The sequence below is a fragment of the Tilletiaria anomala genome, assembly GCF_000711695.1.
Source record: "Tilletiaria anomala UBC 951 chromosome Unknown K437scaffold_13, whole genome shotgun sequence".
In the NCBI taxonomy this organism is placed as follows: Eukaryota; Fungi; Basidiomycota; class Exobasidiomycetes; order Georgefischeriales; family Tilletiariaceae; genus Tilletiaria; species Tilletiaria anomala.
Genome location: NW_013547009.1, coordinates 209,446 through 224,409, shown reverse-complemented (window position 1 = coordinate 224,409; position 14,964 = coordinate 209,446). Strand labels below are relative to the sequence as shown.

Sequence of the window (14,964 nt, the reverse complement as noted above, 5' to 3'; positions counted from 1 at the left end):
GCGTCGTTCCGGGCTGTGGACTCGCAACGGCGCGATGCTCTTGCTCCTACCTCGTTTACATCCTTCGAATTAATGATGATCCTGTACCCTTTCTTGGTCTTCTAGCACCAGCTCAAATCATCGACCGACACCCAGCAATCAGCTCCTTGCTGGACCCAACAAGCCTTCAAGATGGCCTCTATGTCATCCACTCCGATCCTCGTCGACGGCAAGGGCCACCTGCTCGGCCGTCTGGCCTCGGTCCTCGCCAAGCAGATCCTCTCCGGACAGCGGGTGACCGTCGTCCGTTGCGAGTCCATCAATGTCTCGGGCTCTTTCTTCCGCAACAAGGTACGTTAATGACCTGCATGTCTGCTATATGCGATGGTTGAGTTTGGACTTGGGGGAGTCAGGGGAATGATTTGGGGTCTTCGGTGAGAGGTGGGCGACCAATAATATGACCATGGAAGGGAGCATGCGAAACACGTTTTCAAAGCAGGCAGCTGCATCCGGCGACAGGCAGCTTGGTCTTCGTATGAACCGATTGCTACAGCCCTGACAAGGTGACCTTCGCGTTGCTGTTGCCAATGGAGCCAAGGGCAAGAGGGATGTGCAAACGCTGCGGCCAGTCGGAGATGCTCGTATTCGCGATATTTGGTGTTACTGCATCCGAGCTGAACTAACAAAACATCCACCATCACTTTGCAGCTTCGCTACCATGCGTACCTCCACAAGACGCACTGCTACAACCCGCGCAAGGGTGGCCCCTGGCACCACCGCGCTCCGTCGCGCATCCTCTACAAGGCCGTCCGTGGTATGGTCCCCCACAAGACTGCCCGTGGCGCTGCTGCGCTTGAGCGCTTGAAGCTCTACGAGGGCTGCCCACCCCCGTACGACCGCAAGAAGAAGATGGTCATCCCTGCTGCCCTTCGCGTGCTCCGCCTGAAGCCAGGCCGCAAGTACTCCACCCTCAAGAGGATCTCGCACGAGGTCGGCTGGGCGCACCAGGAGATCGTCGACAAGCTCGAGGACAAGAGGCGTGTTCGCGCTCAGGCATACCAGGAGCGCAAGGTCGCATCCCTCAAGAAGCGCACCTCGGCTGCCACCAACGCCTCTGGGCCACTCGCTGAGGTCAACCAGAAGCTTGCCGTCTACGGCATCTAAGCTTGGGCACATCGCCTTTGTTCAACTACACCACCGCAGGTGACCCAGCAGCAGCAGTAGCATGGTGATCGGATAGTGTGTAACGCATTCTTTCACAGGCGAGGCGACGACGAGTGAGCATAGAGGCGTTCGCTCTGGTCATCGCTTGATATGGGTCGTAGAAGACGCACCATGGCGCTATGCCCGGCGCTCTATGAGCAATTCAAACACTTCTTTGGCGGCCGGCGGCTCCTTTGGGCTTCCGTCCTGCTTTGTATTTTCACACCAACGCAACATGACCCCGTGCACATGCACCAACCCCGTTCACGCTGCGCAGTCTCAGGACAGCTACGGTACGGTACATGCTGAATACATACTAGTAGGTGTTGCTTGCGGTACAAATGTGGACGGACGTCAAACGAGTCCCAAACGCCTGTTCAGCCCTTGTTGTGTGAGTCTGTGAACTGCCTGTGCCCTGGCTTTCTCCAACCGGACCTCAAGTGCGTCAAGCTTCATCTGAATCTCATTTTCGCGATCTGCCAGCGATTTGTCGAGTGTCATCTGCAGATGGAGAAAGAAAGGTGAAAATACCGTCAGCACATGTGCTGAAGGCTCAAAAAACGTGGTCTTCGCGTGTCGTCCAACGTGCCCCTCCATTCACCAGTCGATCGCGTTCCTTGGTGTGGCCGTCATCTTCGGAGAATTGGACCCACGTAATGTGTCGCTTGCACATGCGACTCGGCAGACCGCAGACCTTGGGCGGACGACGGGTGACTGCGGTTTCGAGCGTTTCAGCCGCGGCGGTGTCGCTTGATGGACCTGCGTGGTCCGCAACATCCGCACACCAATCTCCGATGACTCGGCCATCGAAGTGCTGCGGATCTTCTCGGATCTTGGCCCATTGTTCCGTCGTCATGTAAGCAGCAAGGAGCTCGTCGTCCCATCCGAGCCTCTCATCAAACCCGCAAGGCGGCTCCGGCCTCCTTTCCTTTGCCTTCTTCTTTTTCTTCTTGTGGCTATCTTCATTCTCGCCGTCGTTCTCTTCTTCCGGGGCAGCGGTTTCGACCTTCTTCTTGAGGCCGCGCTTGCTGGGTGGCTGCTCGTCCTCCTCCTCATCGTCTGGTCGGCCGACAACGCATACCAGTTCAGCCTTGCGAGCGAGAGCAAGCTGGTACAGAGTCTGGCGCGCCTCGACTAAGTCGATCGCCACGTTGACCTTGTGCCTCTTGGTTGCGATCTCGTCCAGCTCGAGTCGCCAGCGCACGCGGTCCTCGTCATACTTGCTGGAAGTGTGCGAGAGCCCCTTGAGTAAGTCAACGTTGCTGCTAAAGTCTGGGCCTGCGCAGATGCCGTTGCGCGCCGCTTCGAGATCGAACATGGGGATTCGCTCCGCTCGGAGTGCCATCGTATTCCATGTGGCCAGCTCATGCTCCTTGCCGACGTCCTCATTATCTTTGCGTGCTTTCGGGTCGTCCGCCCAGGTCGAGCAACCTTCCTTTTTAACCGCTTCTTTCACTTGCTCGGTGTAGATTCGATCGAGCGGCTTGGCGCCGAGTCTCCTGTACTTGCTGCTCTTCTCCCGGAAGGCTTTGATGGACTGAATGGCGATGACGAGACCGCATCGCTCCGAGCAATACTTGCTGAGCGGGAGGAGAGCTGGATACTCGCAATCTTTGTTGAGGCATTGCCGCTTCCATGTCGTTCGCTCTAAAGTGCGAGGATGGCAGACACTGCAGATGAACTGATCGACGATGTTGATCCACTCATCTTTAATGCCCATGCAACGGGTATGGTACCATTCGTTGCAGTTGTCGCAAGCGAGCATCGCCTGGTCTGGATCGTAGGGCCTCTTACATGTGCAGTAAATGTTGTCGTCCACGATATCCTCTCTATCATTGGCATCCTCTTCTTCTGCTTCGGATTTGTCATCTGCTTCTGCCGATGAACGGTTCTTGGATCCGGCCGCGGTTGCTTTCTCGAGTTTTTTCTTTCGCCTGTATTCCCGATTCCGCTGCCTGTGCCTCTCTTTCTCTCTCTCTCTCTCTCTCTCGAAGTCGTCGGTACTCCCTTTGACAGCATTCGTAGGCTTGGTACTCTGCTTGGATTTCCCTTTAGCCTTCGCCTTGACGACTTTGGCTTCGCCCTCGCCAGACGCGTTCGAAACAGCATTCTCGGCGAGGTTGCTTGGAGTCGTGCTGGCACTGCGACTACGCTTGTTACTCGTGGAAGACTCATTAGAGGCACCGGACGCGGAGCTCTCTACGTCGTTCGTGACGGTGCGCGCGGCAAGGTCTGCCTTTTTGGAGGTTCGACCCATTTTTTTCTTTGGCGAGACTGGCGCGTTGCTCGCTATCGGGTCTCCGATTGACATGAAGGTGCTAGCCTTGCGCTTCTCGCCTGCATTGCTGGTCCTTGCCTTTGCTCTTTCTGCCATTATTCTGTGGTTGTCGGTTGCTTTGCAGTCACTCGGTATGTGACCCTTGCGCGCAGTAACAGGTGTTGTAATTTGAGCGTTACCATGATGTATGCGAGAGGGGTTACTTGGGAGATGTGGCCGACGTGATTGTTGGTTGCGTTGATCCGCAATGGTCTCGCGACACGCTATATGCGCGTATACTCGGCCGGGTTATGATGAGAATGAGAGTCTCCCTCTGCGGCTTGCTTCGCTCACCATGTGCACACTGCCTTTTTGGAGTCGACAGACCTACATGGCACTCACAATAACCTGCCTGTTACAAAGCTAATCAGCATCAAAAAGCCAGCAAGAAGGTAGGATCATAGGTGCCCTGCGAGCGCCGGTATCCTGGTCTTTGCTGCCACCATGGAAGCGGCAGGAGCTATCGCGGCGAACATCGCCTTCACCACATCTGGCTCGCTGGTCGACTGCGTAGACAGTGAGTTACATGTCGTACTTTGCACGTCGTATCCGATAACCTTGAAAGAGCGTTTTTTCATCACTTTCGCATGCAATGTACACACAGAAAAAGTCATGATCGCCCTGCGTGACGGCCGGAAATTTGTCGGTGTGCTACGGTCGTATGATCAATTTGGTGAGTCCCTTTGCACGGCTCCGCTCCTCAAAAGTGACGCTGCAATTACATCGAGCTGAACGAGACCATGAATGAAACTTCAGCAAATCTTGTTCTTTCGGACACATTCGAAAGAGTCTTCATTGGGAATCACTATGGGGACATTCCAAGGGGAATTTTCCTAGTTCGAGGAGAGAACGTCGTTTTGATGGGTGAAGTGGTGAGTACAAGGTACCCCTCAGCAGTTGCCTGGGTTGGGTCGGAGTCAGCTGACCGAATGACACTGGCCGCACGAACACAATTCAGGATCTAGACAGGGAAGACGAAATCCCACCAGAAATCGCGGCGCCGCTACCGCAAGGCTCGATTCAGCAGCTACTAGCAGCGCACGCAGCCGAGCAAGAAAAACGGGCAAAGGCAGAGGCCCGAAAAGCAGCGGTGCTGAGGCGAGAAAAAGGCTTTTGTGAGCAGGGAGGCGAAGGCGACGGGTATTGAAACACGTGAGATCCTGCCCTTGGCTTGGTAAGCCTCTTTCTCTCTCCACTTGCGTGGAGTATCCATGCCAGTCTCGTCTGAAGACGCCGACATAGCGAGGTTTTTCATCAGCTGGCTTGGATACTCCGGAGAGGTAATGCAAGCAACTGGAGCATTGTCATGCTCCCGCTTTGCAGAGGACTGCTCATACCAGCACCTTCTGAGTGTAACGAAGCGCCAGAACATGCGCACGTCCTCATTTGCAATCCGAAAGGACCAAGACCCGGGGTGCAGGTCAGTTCATGGTGGCCTCGGATCTGGGACGCTTCCTTGCGTCTAGATGATGCATTTTCACCTCCACAAGGGCCGCAACGTGGTCAGGGACAGACGCAAGAGCATGTGTAGCTGTTATATGTAGCAATACGCTAGGAAATAGTAAGACGAGCGTGTGTGATAAAACATGCATGAAGGTGGTAGATCTGTGCGTATGTGTGAATGACGTTAACGGCCTACACTAGCGCGCGAGAAACACAGCGACTAGTAGTAGCGTCGAGCCACCTGCTGCTTGGCAGTCAGCGGGGTGACAGGCAGCTCAGCAGGGAGGACGCGATGGTGGACAAGGGCGTCTGCGCTCTGCTGGTGCAGATGTCTACTAGCAGCACCGCCAACCGTGGCCGTGGACGCGGCCAAGGATGACGAGGAAGAAGCCAACCTGAGCGCAGGCGGGGGGCGCGTTTTGAGTTTGCGATCTTCGGGTAAGCCAAACTGGGCGATGAGCAGGTCGAGCGCAGTCTGCTGCTTGTCGGCAGCGGAGACGCCGTCGCTGCGCGAGTGGCTGTGCTTGCGGAACCACGGCAGCGGTGGGAGGGCGGCTCCAGCAGCGAGGCTCGTGCTGGTGCAGTTGTCTGTACTTGCATCGTCGTCGAGAGTCCTGACACTGTCGATGCTGCTGATACTCCCGTCGTCCGAGTCGGTTTCCCACTTGAACGCACCGAGTGAATAGCCTTCACCGTCGCTGACCATCGAGTCGGATGCGCCGCAGTCGAAACGAGCGCTGTCGTAGCGATGCGGGGATCCTACGTCAGCGGCACGGGCATGAGAGGCCTTGTTCGCTTCAGGCGACGCGAGGGACGTTGACGATCCCCATGATTCACCGTCGAAGAACATCTCGGCGATGGGGGTGATCTGAATCGAGTCGAGGCGCGGTGGACCGGATGAGAGGCACGGTTGCTGGACGAGCACCGCGCCGTAGCTGGCAGCAATTGGCGTCCTATCACAGGCAAAGTCATTCGCACGAGGCGTCAAGGCGGCGGCTGAGGCGGTGGTAGGCATCGGGCTCCGAGGAGGGGCTTGCACGAGGTGTGGCAGGGCGTTGACATTGTGCGCGCCGATGGAGTCAGCAGCGACCACGTCGCCAGCTAAGGCCTGGCCGAGCAGGTTAGCAAAGTCAAAGCTGCTGCCAAGAGACTGGGAGTGGCCGTGACACACAACGGTGCGCCGCGCGCGACGCTTATCCTGCACGCTGCGCGAGTCGGACTGCGTGCGACGATGGGTAGGAGTATGCGGCGCTGAGGAAGCAGCGCGGGCAGTTGTGTAGCCGCACCCGTTTTCGTTGTCACTGCTGGATTCCTCGAGGTAGAGGTTGGTGCCAGCGGCGGATAGGTTACCCGGCAGCGGCGTAGCGTGGATGGCGCCGATAGCGCTGAGAGGGCAGTCCTCCTCTTCATCAGCAGCGCCAGTATGGTCCGCGATGCTTGGGATGATGGTGAGAACATGAGCTTCAGCTCCAGCCTCAGCCTTACGGTTGGCATGCGCATGCGTGGCGTCGACCGGCGTGGGAGGCTCGATCACCTCGAGCTGGTGCATGAAAGCGGTGAGCGAGCAGAATGCACGGTCCAACACGGCGCCCATGTTGTCGGCCGACTGAATGTGCGCTAGGCGAGCTGCTTCGGCGGGCGCGGTGCCGGACGCACTTCCCTTCGTTTTTTTGCCATCGAACTCGTACACGATCGGCACCGGCTTGCGCTTGACCATCGACTGTGGCATCTTCTTTCGGGGTTCCGTAGCAACAGTGTCCTGCTCCTCTTGGCGTCTGGTCATGAAGGTGGCGTACTCGCGATCGAGAGCCTGGACGGCGCGTCGGAGTCTCTGCAGGTCCTGCAGGTGCTTGGGGCCTGCGATGTAGCGAGCTTGTCCCGCTGCCGATGCAGTGGCGGCGCTCGCGTTCTTCTTCTTGGCAGTGACGGGCACAGGGGTGGAAGGTGCTGTCTTAGAGGTGTTGACGTTGGCTACTGCTTCCTTGGCGTATAGGAAGGAGCAGCGCTTGAACATCAGCTCGGCTTGTGTCATGTGCTTTTTCTTTGCTGCGGCTGCTGCAGCGTTCGCAGTGAGCACCTTGGGATCCTCGTACTGCTCGTGCTGCTGCCACTGTCCAACGAAACACTGGAAAGCTTCGGGCCCGGACATGTCCTCCGGCAGCAAGCGTTGGTCACTTTCGTCGTTGGCAACGGCCCAGGCCGATTCGGACTGCATGTCGGCCCTGTTCCTTGCTTTCCCCACTTTGGGTGTAAGCGGGGTCGTGTGGCGGATAAGAGCAGGAACGGCTGGCCTAGCAGATGGTGCTGAAAAGGCAAAAGCACCAGCGTAAGACTTGGGCGTCTGTAGCGAGTCCGCCAGATCCCCGAGCATGGATGCCGTCAATGGTAGAGGAGGGGACTGCTCCTCCTGCCTCTGTTGCGGCGTCAGGGGTCCACCATGCATTGTGGTAGGCAAGTGGAAGCCTGGCGTTACAGGCGGCTGCAACTTTTGCTGTGCACTCGTTTTGCATGTGAGGGAAGCACACGACTTGGAGTGACGCAAGCCTCTCGACCTGTCCGTCGGGCTGGTGGCAGACCTCTGTGTGGTACCGCCGCTCTTGTTGCGCAAACGCCGGGGTTGCAGAGGCACACCGCGCGTAGTGCTGCTGATGACGGGCCTCGAGGATGTGGACATTTATCCGTGTTTTTTGGACGTCTTTTTCGAGGGGTGAGGAGCCGAATGCATCCGATAGCGGCCAGCGCTAGGTGTAAGGTGATGGTGAGTCCGTCGCTCGAGGGATGTAAAGGAGGTGTCGTAGACGTAAAGAAGAAGCGGGAGGAGGCGGACTCGTAAATAGCAAAGGGGCGAGAGCTTGCACAACCGACCAGCGGCGGGCAAGTTGCAATGCAATGGTCTCTCTGAAGAAAGGTGGGTGACGTGAAGGGGGAACGGCAAGGAAAAAAGGAGGATTGGGTTGATGATAGTGATAAAACGATGGAAAGGAATGAAGATATTTCAACATCAATAATGTATCATCAAAGGGTTCTTCGATTGCAATGGGTGGTAGTGTGAGTGAACGAGCAAAGTCGGGCCAACCAGCATCTGCGACAACATAGAGGCATGCAAAACAAGAATGGCGCCGTGGCAAAAGTACAAAGCAGTGATCCAACCCTCACCTTCACTCAACTTCAGCAGGAATTCAGCAGCGCAAGAACAGTGCAGCCTGCTGCTGGCCGTGCAACCCCAACAATTATCCCATCAGCCTGCAGCGAAATTCCAGATTCCGATGCTCGGGGATCCAGCAAATTCTGTCCCGGTCCGGCGGCCGGCCCGCCGGTCCCGAGCCTGCTCCAAAAGAGGGAGAGGCGAGGGCGAGAAAGAGACCAGCCATCCTACTAAAAATTGACGAATCCTGCACATTCGCCTCTCCATTCTACACGCATCCAAAGCCCGCATGCAAATGGTGAATGCAAGCCAGACGGCAGACAACAGCCGTCCGAGAGTCACTGCTTTGCCAAGGAAAACGACAGAAAAAGGTTCCACCTGGTTGCCCCACCGCAACGCCGCAGCCGCCCACTGACTCTCGGGAACTCCGAGACTGCGGTGTACTGCCTCCCACCATGAGTCGTCCCGCGACGCTCCATGCTCGGGCACTGCAGTGATGTGGACTCTTCAGATAAACTTTTCCATTCCATTCAGGGCTCACCGACATGCTCGCTCTCCCACCTACTCAGGGACTCCCCCCGGCTTGCTATCGCGAGTGATAAATCCCATCCGCATCGTCCGCGCACAGGAAGTCCAGCCTCCCAAGTCAGGGGTCGCAGTACCAGATGGTGCTCATGAGTGGTTCTATGCACTTACGGCAAACGCCATCATCGGCTCCGTTGTCCCCTCTTGTCTTAATTGACTGGGCAGAAAGGTGTTCTTTTTCTTCTTTCACCATCACCCGACCTGTTGCGTCATCCATAGCGCCGCTAACGCACTTAGATTACCTATGCAGCATGTTATCGCAGCAGGCCCGCGAGCCTGATAACCCGCGCCAACATGGCAACGTTGCCTTTCCCATCCATGGCAATCAGAAGAAAGATGTAGAAGGTACGGAAGCGCTCCGCGAAGAGCTGCGCGCGGCTATCGCTGCTGCAGCAGCCGCACAATCCACAGCAGTCGTGAGCGAGAGCATCCCCATCTGCCCAACTCGTCCTGCGTCGCCACTCTTGAAGCGTGCGGGATGAACCCCCGTTGAAGGGGCACAAGCATATAGCCTCTGATCATGCCTGACGCGGACTCCATTCCCTCCCGGCGCCGCATACAGCCATCCCTTCCGTGGTCCGCACTGATCTGGAACAGTATTGCAGAGCGCCACGATACGTTGTTAGAACTGCCTCCCCATATCTCACCAGCCTGCTCGTCGTCCAGCGAGCTGCTTTTGAGCGCAAAGCTGATTGCAGCATTCAGGGCCTCCTCCATATCTCATGACCCTGACTGTGCCGATGCTGCAGCTGCCGCACCAAACGCACAAGCATCTGCTGCACCCAACAGCAACAAGACGAACGCCACGCTCGCGCTTTACGATGTCGGCGTCTTGTGCATCCCAGATGAAGAGTTCGACCTCGACGAGCAAGTGTTCGGCAAGCTGATCCAAAAGCGGCAGCGAAGCGGGGGGCAGAAAGAGCAAGACGCCTTCGCCACTTCAAGCTCCTCGCCGCCAAAAAGACGTGGCGGTGTGCAGCTCTGTAGCATATCCCCTGAAGCGGCGCGCAAAGTCCGCTGCGCTGTCAAGCTTGCCGTCACGCTCACCTCCTCCGACCCCGACGTGGGCGTGCAGGACAGGATCATGTCTCTGCGAGATGCTGGACTAATGTTGCAGGCGTGTGAGCTTCTCTCCTGTTCTTCGCGACATCTGGCTCGCTAGTACTCTACCACACGGATTCCTCAATGCTTGGAGACGAGACGCTGGCCATGCTGACCTTGCCTTGCTTTTCCTGCCGCTCCGCTCGTATCGCTACTTTGTGATTTGGCTGATTCTCACCTCTCTCTGTAGCGCGGAAGCTCCCATGTGTACCACTTTTTGACGACAGCCAGGCCACGCTGGATCGCTTTACGCTCCGGATTCCATGTCTGCAGCAGACCGCTACTAATGCCCGTCAGCTGCTGTGCACAGTGGAAAACACTAGTTCTATACGACGCGAGCTGACGGAGAATCATACTGTAGCTTTCACAGTATCACATGCAGTATGCCCACCAAGTTCGTCTCCCCAGCCCGTTCTCACGGCCCCTTCCGCCGCTGCAGAAACCCAGGCCAAATCGGCGAAACGCTCGCATACAGCCAGACAGATCTGCTCTGTGGTGCAAGATGAGATGCACACATGGCTTCAATCGCGCAATGACCGCACGCGACAGCTCTTCTCCCGCATGGCCTTGATCGCGCCAAATGAAGGCCCAGAAGCGAGTGCGCCTCTCGCACGAGGGGCAGCAGCAGCATCATCTGTCGAAAAACGCATCACTATTCCGCTGTTGGGTTCTGCGCAGCTTGCTAGAACCACAGACAAAGGAGCGCACCCAGAGAAGCCCTTCGGGAGCCCGCTTGCGCCCCACAGCAATGCACAGCAGCAGCCATCGCCACCGCCACTATCTGTGTCTGAGCGCCCTCTGATCAGCTGTCTCGTCTCGCTCAAGCTGCTCCAAAATCTAGCCATAAGCAAAGCCCTGTCGCACCAGCATCGCGTTCATCTCGTCGAGCGCTCGACAGAAGACGATGAAGATGGCGAGGATACAGGTGTCGACGTCATGCTCGACTGTACGACGGCTGTGATATTCATCAAGTCCGTCCTCTTACCGAGCGCCGTACATAACTACGACCACGCCAGCAGCGACAACGACTGCTCGCCCAGTGCATCTCTACTCGGCGTCCTAGCGTCAGGCCGCTTCAGTACGCTGTACATCATCGTTGAGCAGTACACCAGCAGCGGCATGCGCCTCCCACTGACTCCGCCCGTGCAAATGGCCATCGAGGCGTTACGGAGCACGCTCGAGCACACCATCCTCCCTCAGCACCTGCGCCCGCGCGGCCTCGGAGTCGAGCTCGTTGTACACTGCGCCACGAGCCCCACAAACGCCGCCGCGTTCGTGCGCGCGCGCCTCGATGCGATGCGCATGCGCAGCAGTGATGGTGCGTGGAGAGAGCGCGAGCGCGCTCTTCAGCTCCTGGATGCCAGCGCCGCCATCGAGGACCACTCGGCAGCGCCGACGCAAGCAGAAGCGCAAGTTCATTCACAGGCGGAGATCAAGGCGTTAGCACCACTTCTGAACGCATTCGCTGCGCAGACGCTGCTCTTGCGCAGCGGCGACCTGCAGGCTTTTTTGCGCGCTTCCGTCGACGACAGGCGGAGGATGTGCGAGGACTTTCTTGGCGCGGCATGTAAGTCCTTCCGCAGCAGCCCTATGAAATACATCAATGTCATACCCATCCTCAGATTGACAGCATTCGTCACTTCATCGCTTCGCTGTTGCAGGGAGCCGGGCGCTGAACGAGGAGATTGAGAGGCAGCGTGAAGAAGCATATACATTGCAACAAGCTGATCGGTGTGCCCATTAACATCTCTTGCGATTCAATGCAAGGCGATTCGTCTCCCTTCAGTGTAGATGTGACATACATGCACTCCTTCGCACAAGCATGAATTTCTCACGGATCTTCCTCCGGCAGCACCCGGATGGCATGTAGCAGATAACCTCCCGTCGCGCTCGTATTCATCTCGGGGTGCATGCGTCCCGGATACACTTGGTAGCGCCGCAGCCACGGTTCACTGACGGATATGTTGAGGTATTCAGGCTTCAGGCGCATGCGAGCGTGTGCGTCCATCAGCGGCTGTGCTCCATCGGAATTACAAGAGGAATGATCATCAGCGCTTATTTGAGGCTAATGAAAGCCCTAAAACAAACATCAAAGAAAAGCGCACTTGCTCACCTGTAAAAAGCAACTGTGCACGACGATACTTGCCGAGCCAGCGAGGCGCGGGACGAGTCTCGAGAAGATCGAGAATGGCTCATAGTCCGAAGCGATGAGCAGCGCGTCAAAGTCTCCCTCGAAGAACTCGCGCCTGGTCTCAGCGATCATCGCGAACGTCGCTCGACGCCTTTTGATCTTGCTCTTCTCGCGTGTATTCACGGGTTGACCGTCTCGCTGCAGCGTTTCGATCTCCGTAGGCAGTTCAGCTAGCAGTGCAGTTGAGTGAGACAATGTCAGCATTGAACACAGCAAAAAGGCAAGACAAGCGCTTTCTTGTTTGCACTCACGAAGCGACCAGCTCTCCTCCGCCTGGGCCCAGTTGAGAGAACGCAGTACGTTGTCGACCGTCGCCTGCCGGAGGTTAAGCGTCGTCATCAGCTCTAGCGTCGGCGGCGAGTCGTTATCGTTAAGCAAGATTACGCGTCCGTCGGCACCGACGCGCTCGATGATAGCACCCGTCAGCAAGCCGCCAAGCGCGTCGACGACGAGGTACTTCCCGCCGGCGCGCACTTCTGCCATGGAGAGCATTTGCGCCAGCGAATCTGCGCGTAGATTGCGCACGCGGTCGGCATTTTTAAGGAAGTTCCACGTGGTGACGTTGTGCGCCGAGGGGGTGAGCGGGGTGAAGAGCTTGAGGTGCTTTTGCGCTTTTCGTTTTACGAACTTGTCCTGCGCATAGACAGTCTTTTGCGAGAAGCTCGAGTTGGACTCTGTGACGATCTTGATAATATCCTCGCCTGTCTTTCCCGCCTCTTTCAGAGCTCGAATATCAAGGTGGTTCAGGGCCTGCGAAGCATTTTCGTCGTTGATGAACTCGTTCGTCGCGTCTGTCTCTTGGAGCTCTGAGAGCGTCGCATTAACCACGGCGCGCAGTCTTCCGCTCCGTGCCTTTCCTTTTCCTTTGCCCTTGCTCGTGCCACCCGTGTCATTTTCATTGTGGTCGTCGATTTCATAGGTGAGGCCATACGGTAGCCCGATAAGGTCATCCGCCTCAAAGCTGCCGAACTTGCCCAGATTGATGGATGCGCCTGCAAGCATGGTAACGGGTTTGATGTTGCCGGACGGTAGTTCCAGCAGCACTGTCTGGCCTTCTTCGATATGAGTCAACCGTTTCCGGAGGTCTTGTGATGTATTCCTATTCAAATTGCGCTGGTTCGGTCCGTCCTGGTTACGCTCATCCTCATGGCTGGGATCGCTGACCCCAGCTGGAGCAGTTGATGACCGACCTTCGCCTGCGGGCTCTTCGATCCGCGCTCTTTTCGACGCTCTCTCCTCCGGCTTCTTCGAGCCCGAGGCGGTCCGTTCTGGTACTTCTGACATTGTACTTAGCGATGATGCCGCTGAGCTCTTCGCACTTCTTCTGCCCTGCACACCAAGACCTCGAAGGCAACTGTTTCAACAAACCTCCATTTAATAATTCACGATTCACTGGAAAGGATTTGAGTCTCCTCGCCTCCGAAAGGAAGCAATGAGAGTAAAAAGTGGGCGGAACGGGAGAAGGAGAAGAGAAGGGCGAATAGTTAGGGTTGTTGATTTGGAGGAGCATCCTCTATCAAATCTCACGGACAGATCCAAAAACTCGTTTGCTGGCTTCGATGTGCTCCCTTCTTCACGTTGGACAGACTCTTCAGTCTCTGTGCTGTGGAAGTCGATGCACAGGCACTTGCAACGTCTGCAACGATGGCTTCGTCCTCACTCCTGTCGCGCCTGGGCGCAAAACAGGTGATCGAGCGGTCGGCGGCGGGTCCTTCAGGTAAGATGCTCACGTACTTTTTTCGGGGAGATTGTGTGCTAACTTGTCGGATGACTGATGTGCTCATGTGGCTCGCACCTTCCATCTCGCAGGCTCGTGCCTGCGGTGCCAAGCGTCAGCGTTCAGTTCCACTGCAAAGGTGCAAGAGTCCAAACGCAAGCGAGCCGCACGTATCAAGCGACGGGAGAATCTGGAGCAGAGGCAGCTCAAGAAGACCTTGTTGGAACGCTCCAAACCCGATCCTGTGCTCGGACATCAGCTCAATGATGAGGGGAAAGCACTCTGGGACATGTCGGAGCTGAAGCAGCTGCTCTTGGAAAAGGAAAAGGTGTGGTCTGGCGAAGCAGGCACACCAACGACGGCCCCGTCCACTTCCGCTGAAGATCGCCAGCTCGGACCGAGTTTGCTTAACTTTGGCCTCCAAAACTCGGATCGGAAGCTTCTATTTGAAGACCTTCCACAGATCATGGTGGAGGACAGGCTACTCGACTCTCCTGCGGCAGCTGTTACGCATGGCAGCGACATGCTGAAAATGGAGGAGACCTTGCTCAAGTACGAGGCGGAAGAGCAGAGCAGTGTAGATGTCTTGTCCAGGATCCTTGATCTACGAAATGCTAGCGGTAAGGGCATTCAGGTGGAGAACACGAGGAGGATCGTAAAGGCTTTTGGGAGGCCTCCGGCCAAGGCAGACACGGGCAGCCCAGAGGTGCAAGGTCAGTGCCCATCTTGCATCATGAGTAAGCATTTCAGTGGGGGCGGTATCACTAACACAATGTGCACCTTTCTCTCGACAGCCGCTATCCTAACATATCGCATACGCAATCTTGCGGATCATCTGGGCAAGGCACGGCATGACAACTCCAATCGGCGAGCCATGAATATTCTCGTCCATCAGCGTGCAAAGGTTCTCAAGTATTTGAAGCGGTGCAGCCCCCAGCGATACTCTGACGTCTTGCCGCGTCTAGGGCTAGATCCGCGTGCTGTTGAGGGCGAGATCACGCTTCCGGGTAAACCGAAGATTGCCACTAGGTAGTTCCTTCATGTTGTGTATACCGACGACAGATACGGATCAAGATGCATTGCATGGTCGCACAAACAAAACAAAACTGAGCAAGTCAAATGACCTTCTGCTTCCGGGAAAAGAGAGACCGGCTCTCGACCTGCACCTGGCAGGAATAAAGGACGATAAGCTCCCGCCCTAGATGTAATAATCCTTGGAACTGCGAATGCTGCCGCCACGGATGGCTGCCAAGTCCGCCTTGCCGAGCTTCGAAGGGCTTGGC

At 56.6% G+C, this 14,964-nt stretch overlaps 7 protein-coding genes across 7 annotated transcripts; 4 read left to right on the top strand and 3 right to left on the bottom strand.

Annotated features, from left to right (window-relative positions):
- The first annotated feature begins 151 nt into the window (after positions 1–151).
- K437DRAFT_254587 (ribosomal protein L13) lies at positions 152–1,445 on the top strand. The gene is made up of 2 exons (XM_013389586.1): positions 152–330; positions 688–1,445. Exons 1-2 carry the CDS (start codon positions 172–174, stop codon positions 1,141–1,143), a joined length of 615 nt encoding a protein of 204 aa, XP_013245040.1. The 5' UTR covers positions 152–171; the 3' UTR covers positions 1,144–1,445.
- A 1,388-nt stretch (positions 1,446–2,833) lies between these two features.
- K437DRAFT_208556 (Phd domain protein) lies at positions 2,834–3,010 on the bottom strand (the record flags this gene model as incomplete). Its single annotated transcript, XM_013389585.1, has 1 exon — positions 2,834–3,010. A coding segment is annotated over one exon (177 nt), but the record flags the coding sequence as incomplete, so codon positions are not given.
- Positions 3,011–3,857: 847 nt separating this feature from the next.
- On the top strand, positions 3,858–5,073 carry K437DRAFT_244172 (Sm-like ribonucleoprotein). The gene is made up of 4 exons (XM_013389584.1): positions 3,858–4,016; positions 4,104–4,172; positions 4,256–4,371; positions 4,458–5,073. The coding sequence occupies exons 1-4, from the start codon at positions 3,944–3,946 to the stop codon at positions 4,644–4,646; spliced, it is 447 nt and encodes a 148-aa protein (XP_013245038.1). The 5' UTR covers positions 3,858–3,943; the 3' UTR covers positions 4,647–5,073.
- On the bottom strand, positions 5,027–7,963 carry K437DRAFT_254583 (uncharacterized protein). Its single transcript, XM_013389583.1, has one exon. The coding sequence runs from the start codon at positions 7,614–7,616 to the stop codon at positions 5,163–5,165; it is 2,454 nt and encodes an 817-aa protein (XP_013245037.1). The 5' UTR covers positions 7,617–7,963; the 3' UTR covers positions 5,027–5,162.
- A 2,094-nt stretch (positions 7,964–10,057) lies between these two features.
- Positions 10,058–11,662, top strand: K437DRAFT_34792 (uncharacterized protein). The gene is made up of 2 exons (XM_013389524.1): positions 10,058–11,340; positions 11,404–11,662. Exons 1-2 carry the CDS (start codon positions 10,281–10,283, stop codon positions 11,460–11,462), a joined length of 1,119 nt encoding a protein of 372 aa, XP_013244978.1. The 5' UTR covers positions 10,058–10,280; the 3' UTR covers positions 11,463–11,662.
- On the bottom strand, positions 11,500–13,308 carry K437DRAFT_232830 (Gcd10p-domain-containing protein). Its single transcript, XM_013389582.1, has 3 exons — positions 12,216–13,308; positions 11,887–12,134; positions 11,500–11,787 (listed from the first exon to the last, which is right to left on the bottom strand). Exons 1-3 carry the CDS (start codon positions 13,246–13,248, stop codon positions 11,605–11,607), a joined length of 1,464 nt encoding a protein of 487 aa, XP_013245036.1. The 5' UTR covers positions 13,249–13,308; the 3' UTR covers positions 11,500–11,604.
- A 233-nt stretch (positions 13,309–13,541) lies between these two features.
- On the top strand, positions 13,542–14,935 carry K437DRAFT_244165 (uncharacterized protein). The gene is made up of 3 exons (XM_013389581.1): positions 13,542–13,681; positions 13,774–14,394; positions 14,476–14,935. Exons 1-3 carry the CDS (start codon positions 13,609–13,611, stop codon positions 14,712–14,714), a joined length of 933 nt encoding a protein of 310 aa, XP_013245035.1. The 5' UTR covers positions 13,542–13,608; the 3' UTR covers positions 14,715–14,935.
- Positions 14,936–14,964: the final 29 nt, after the last annotated feature.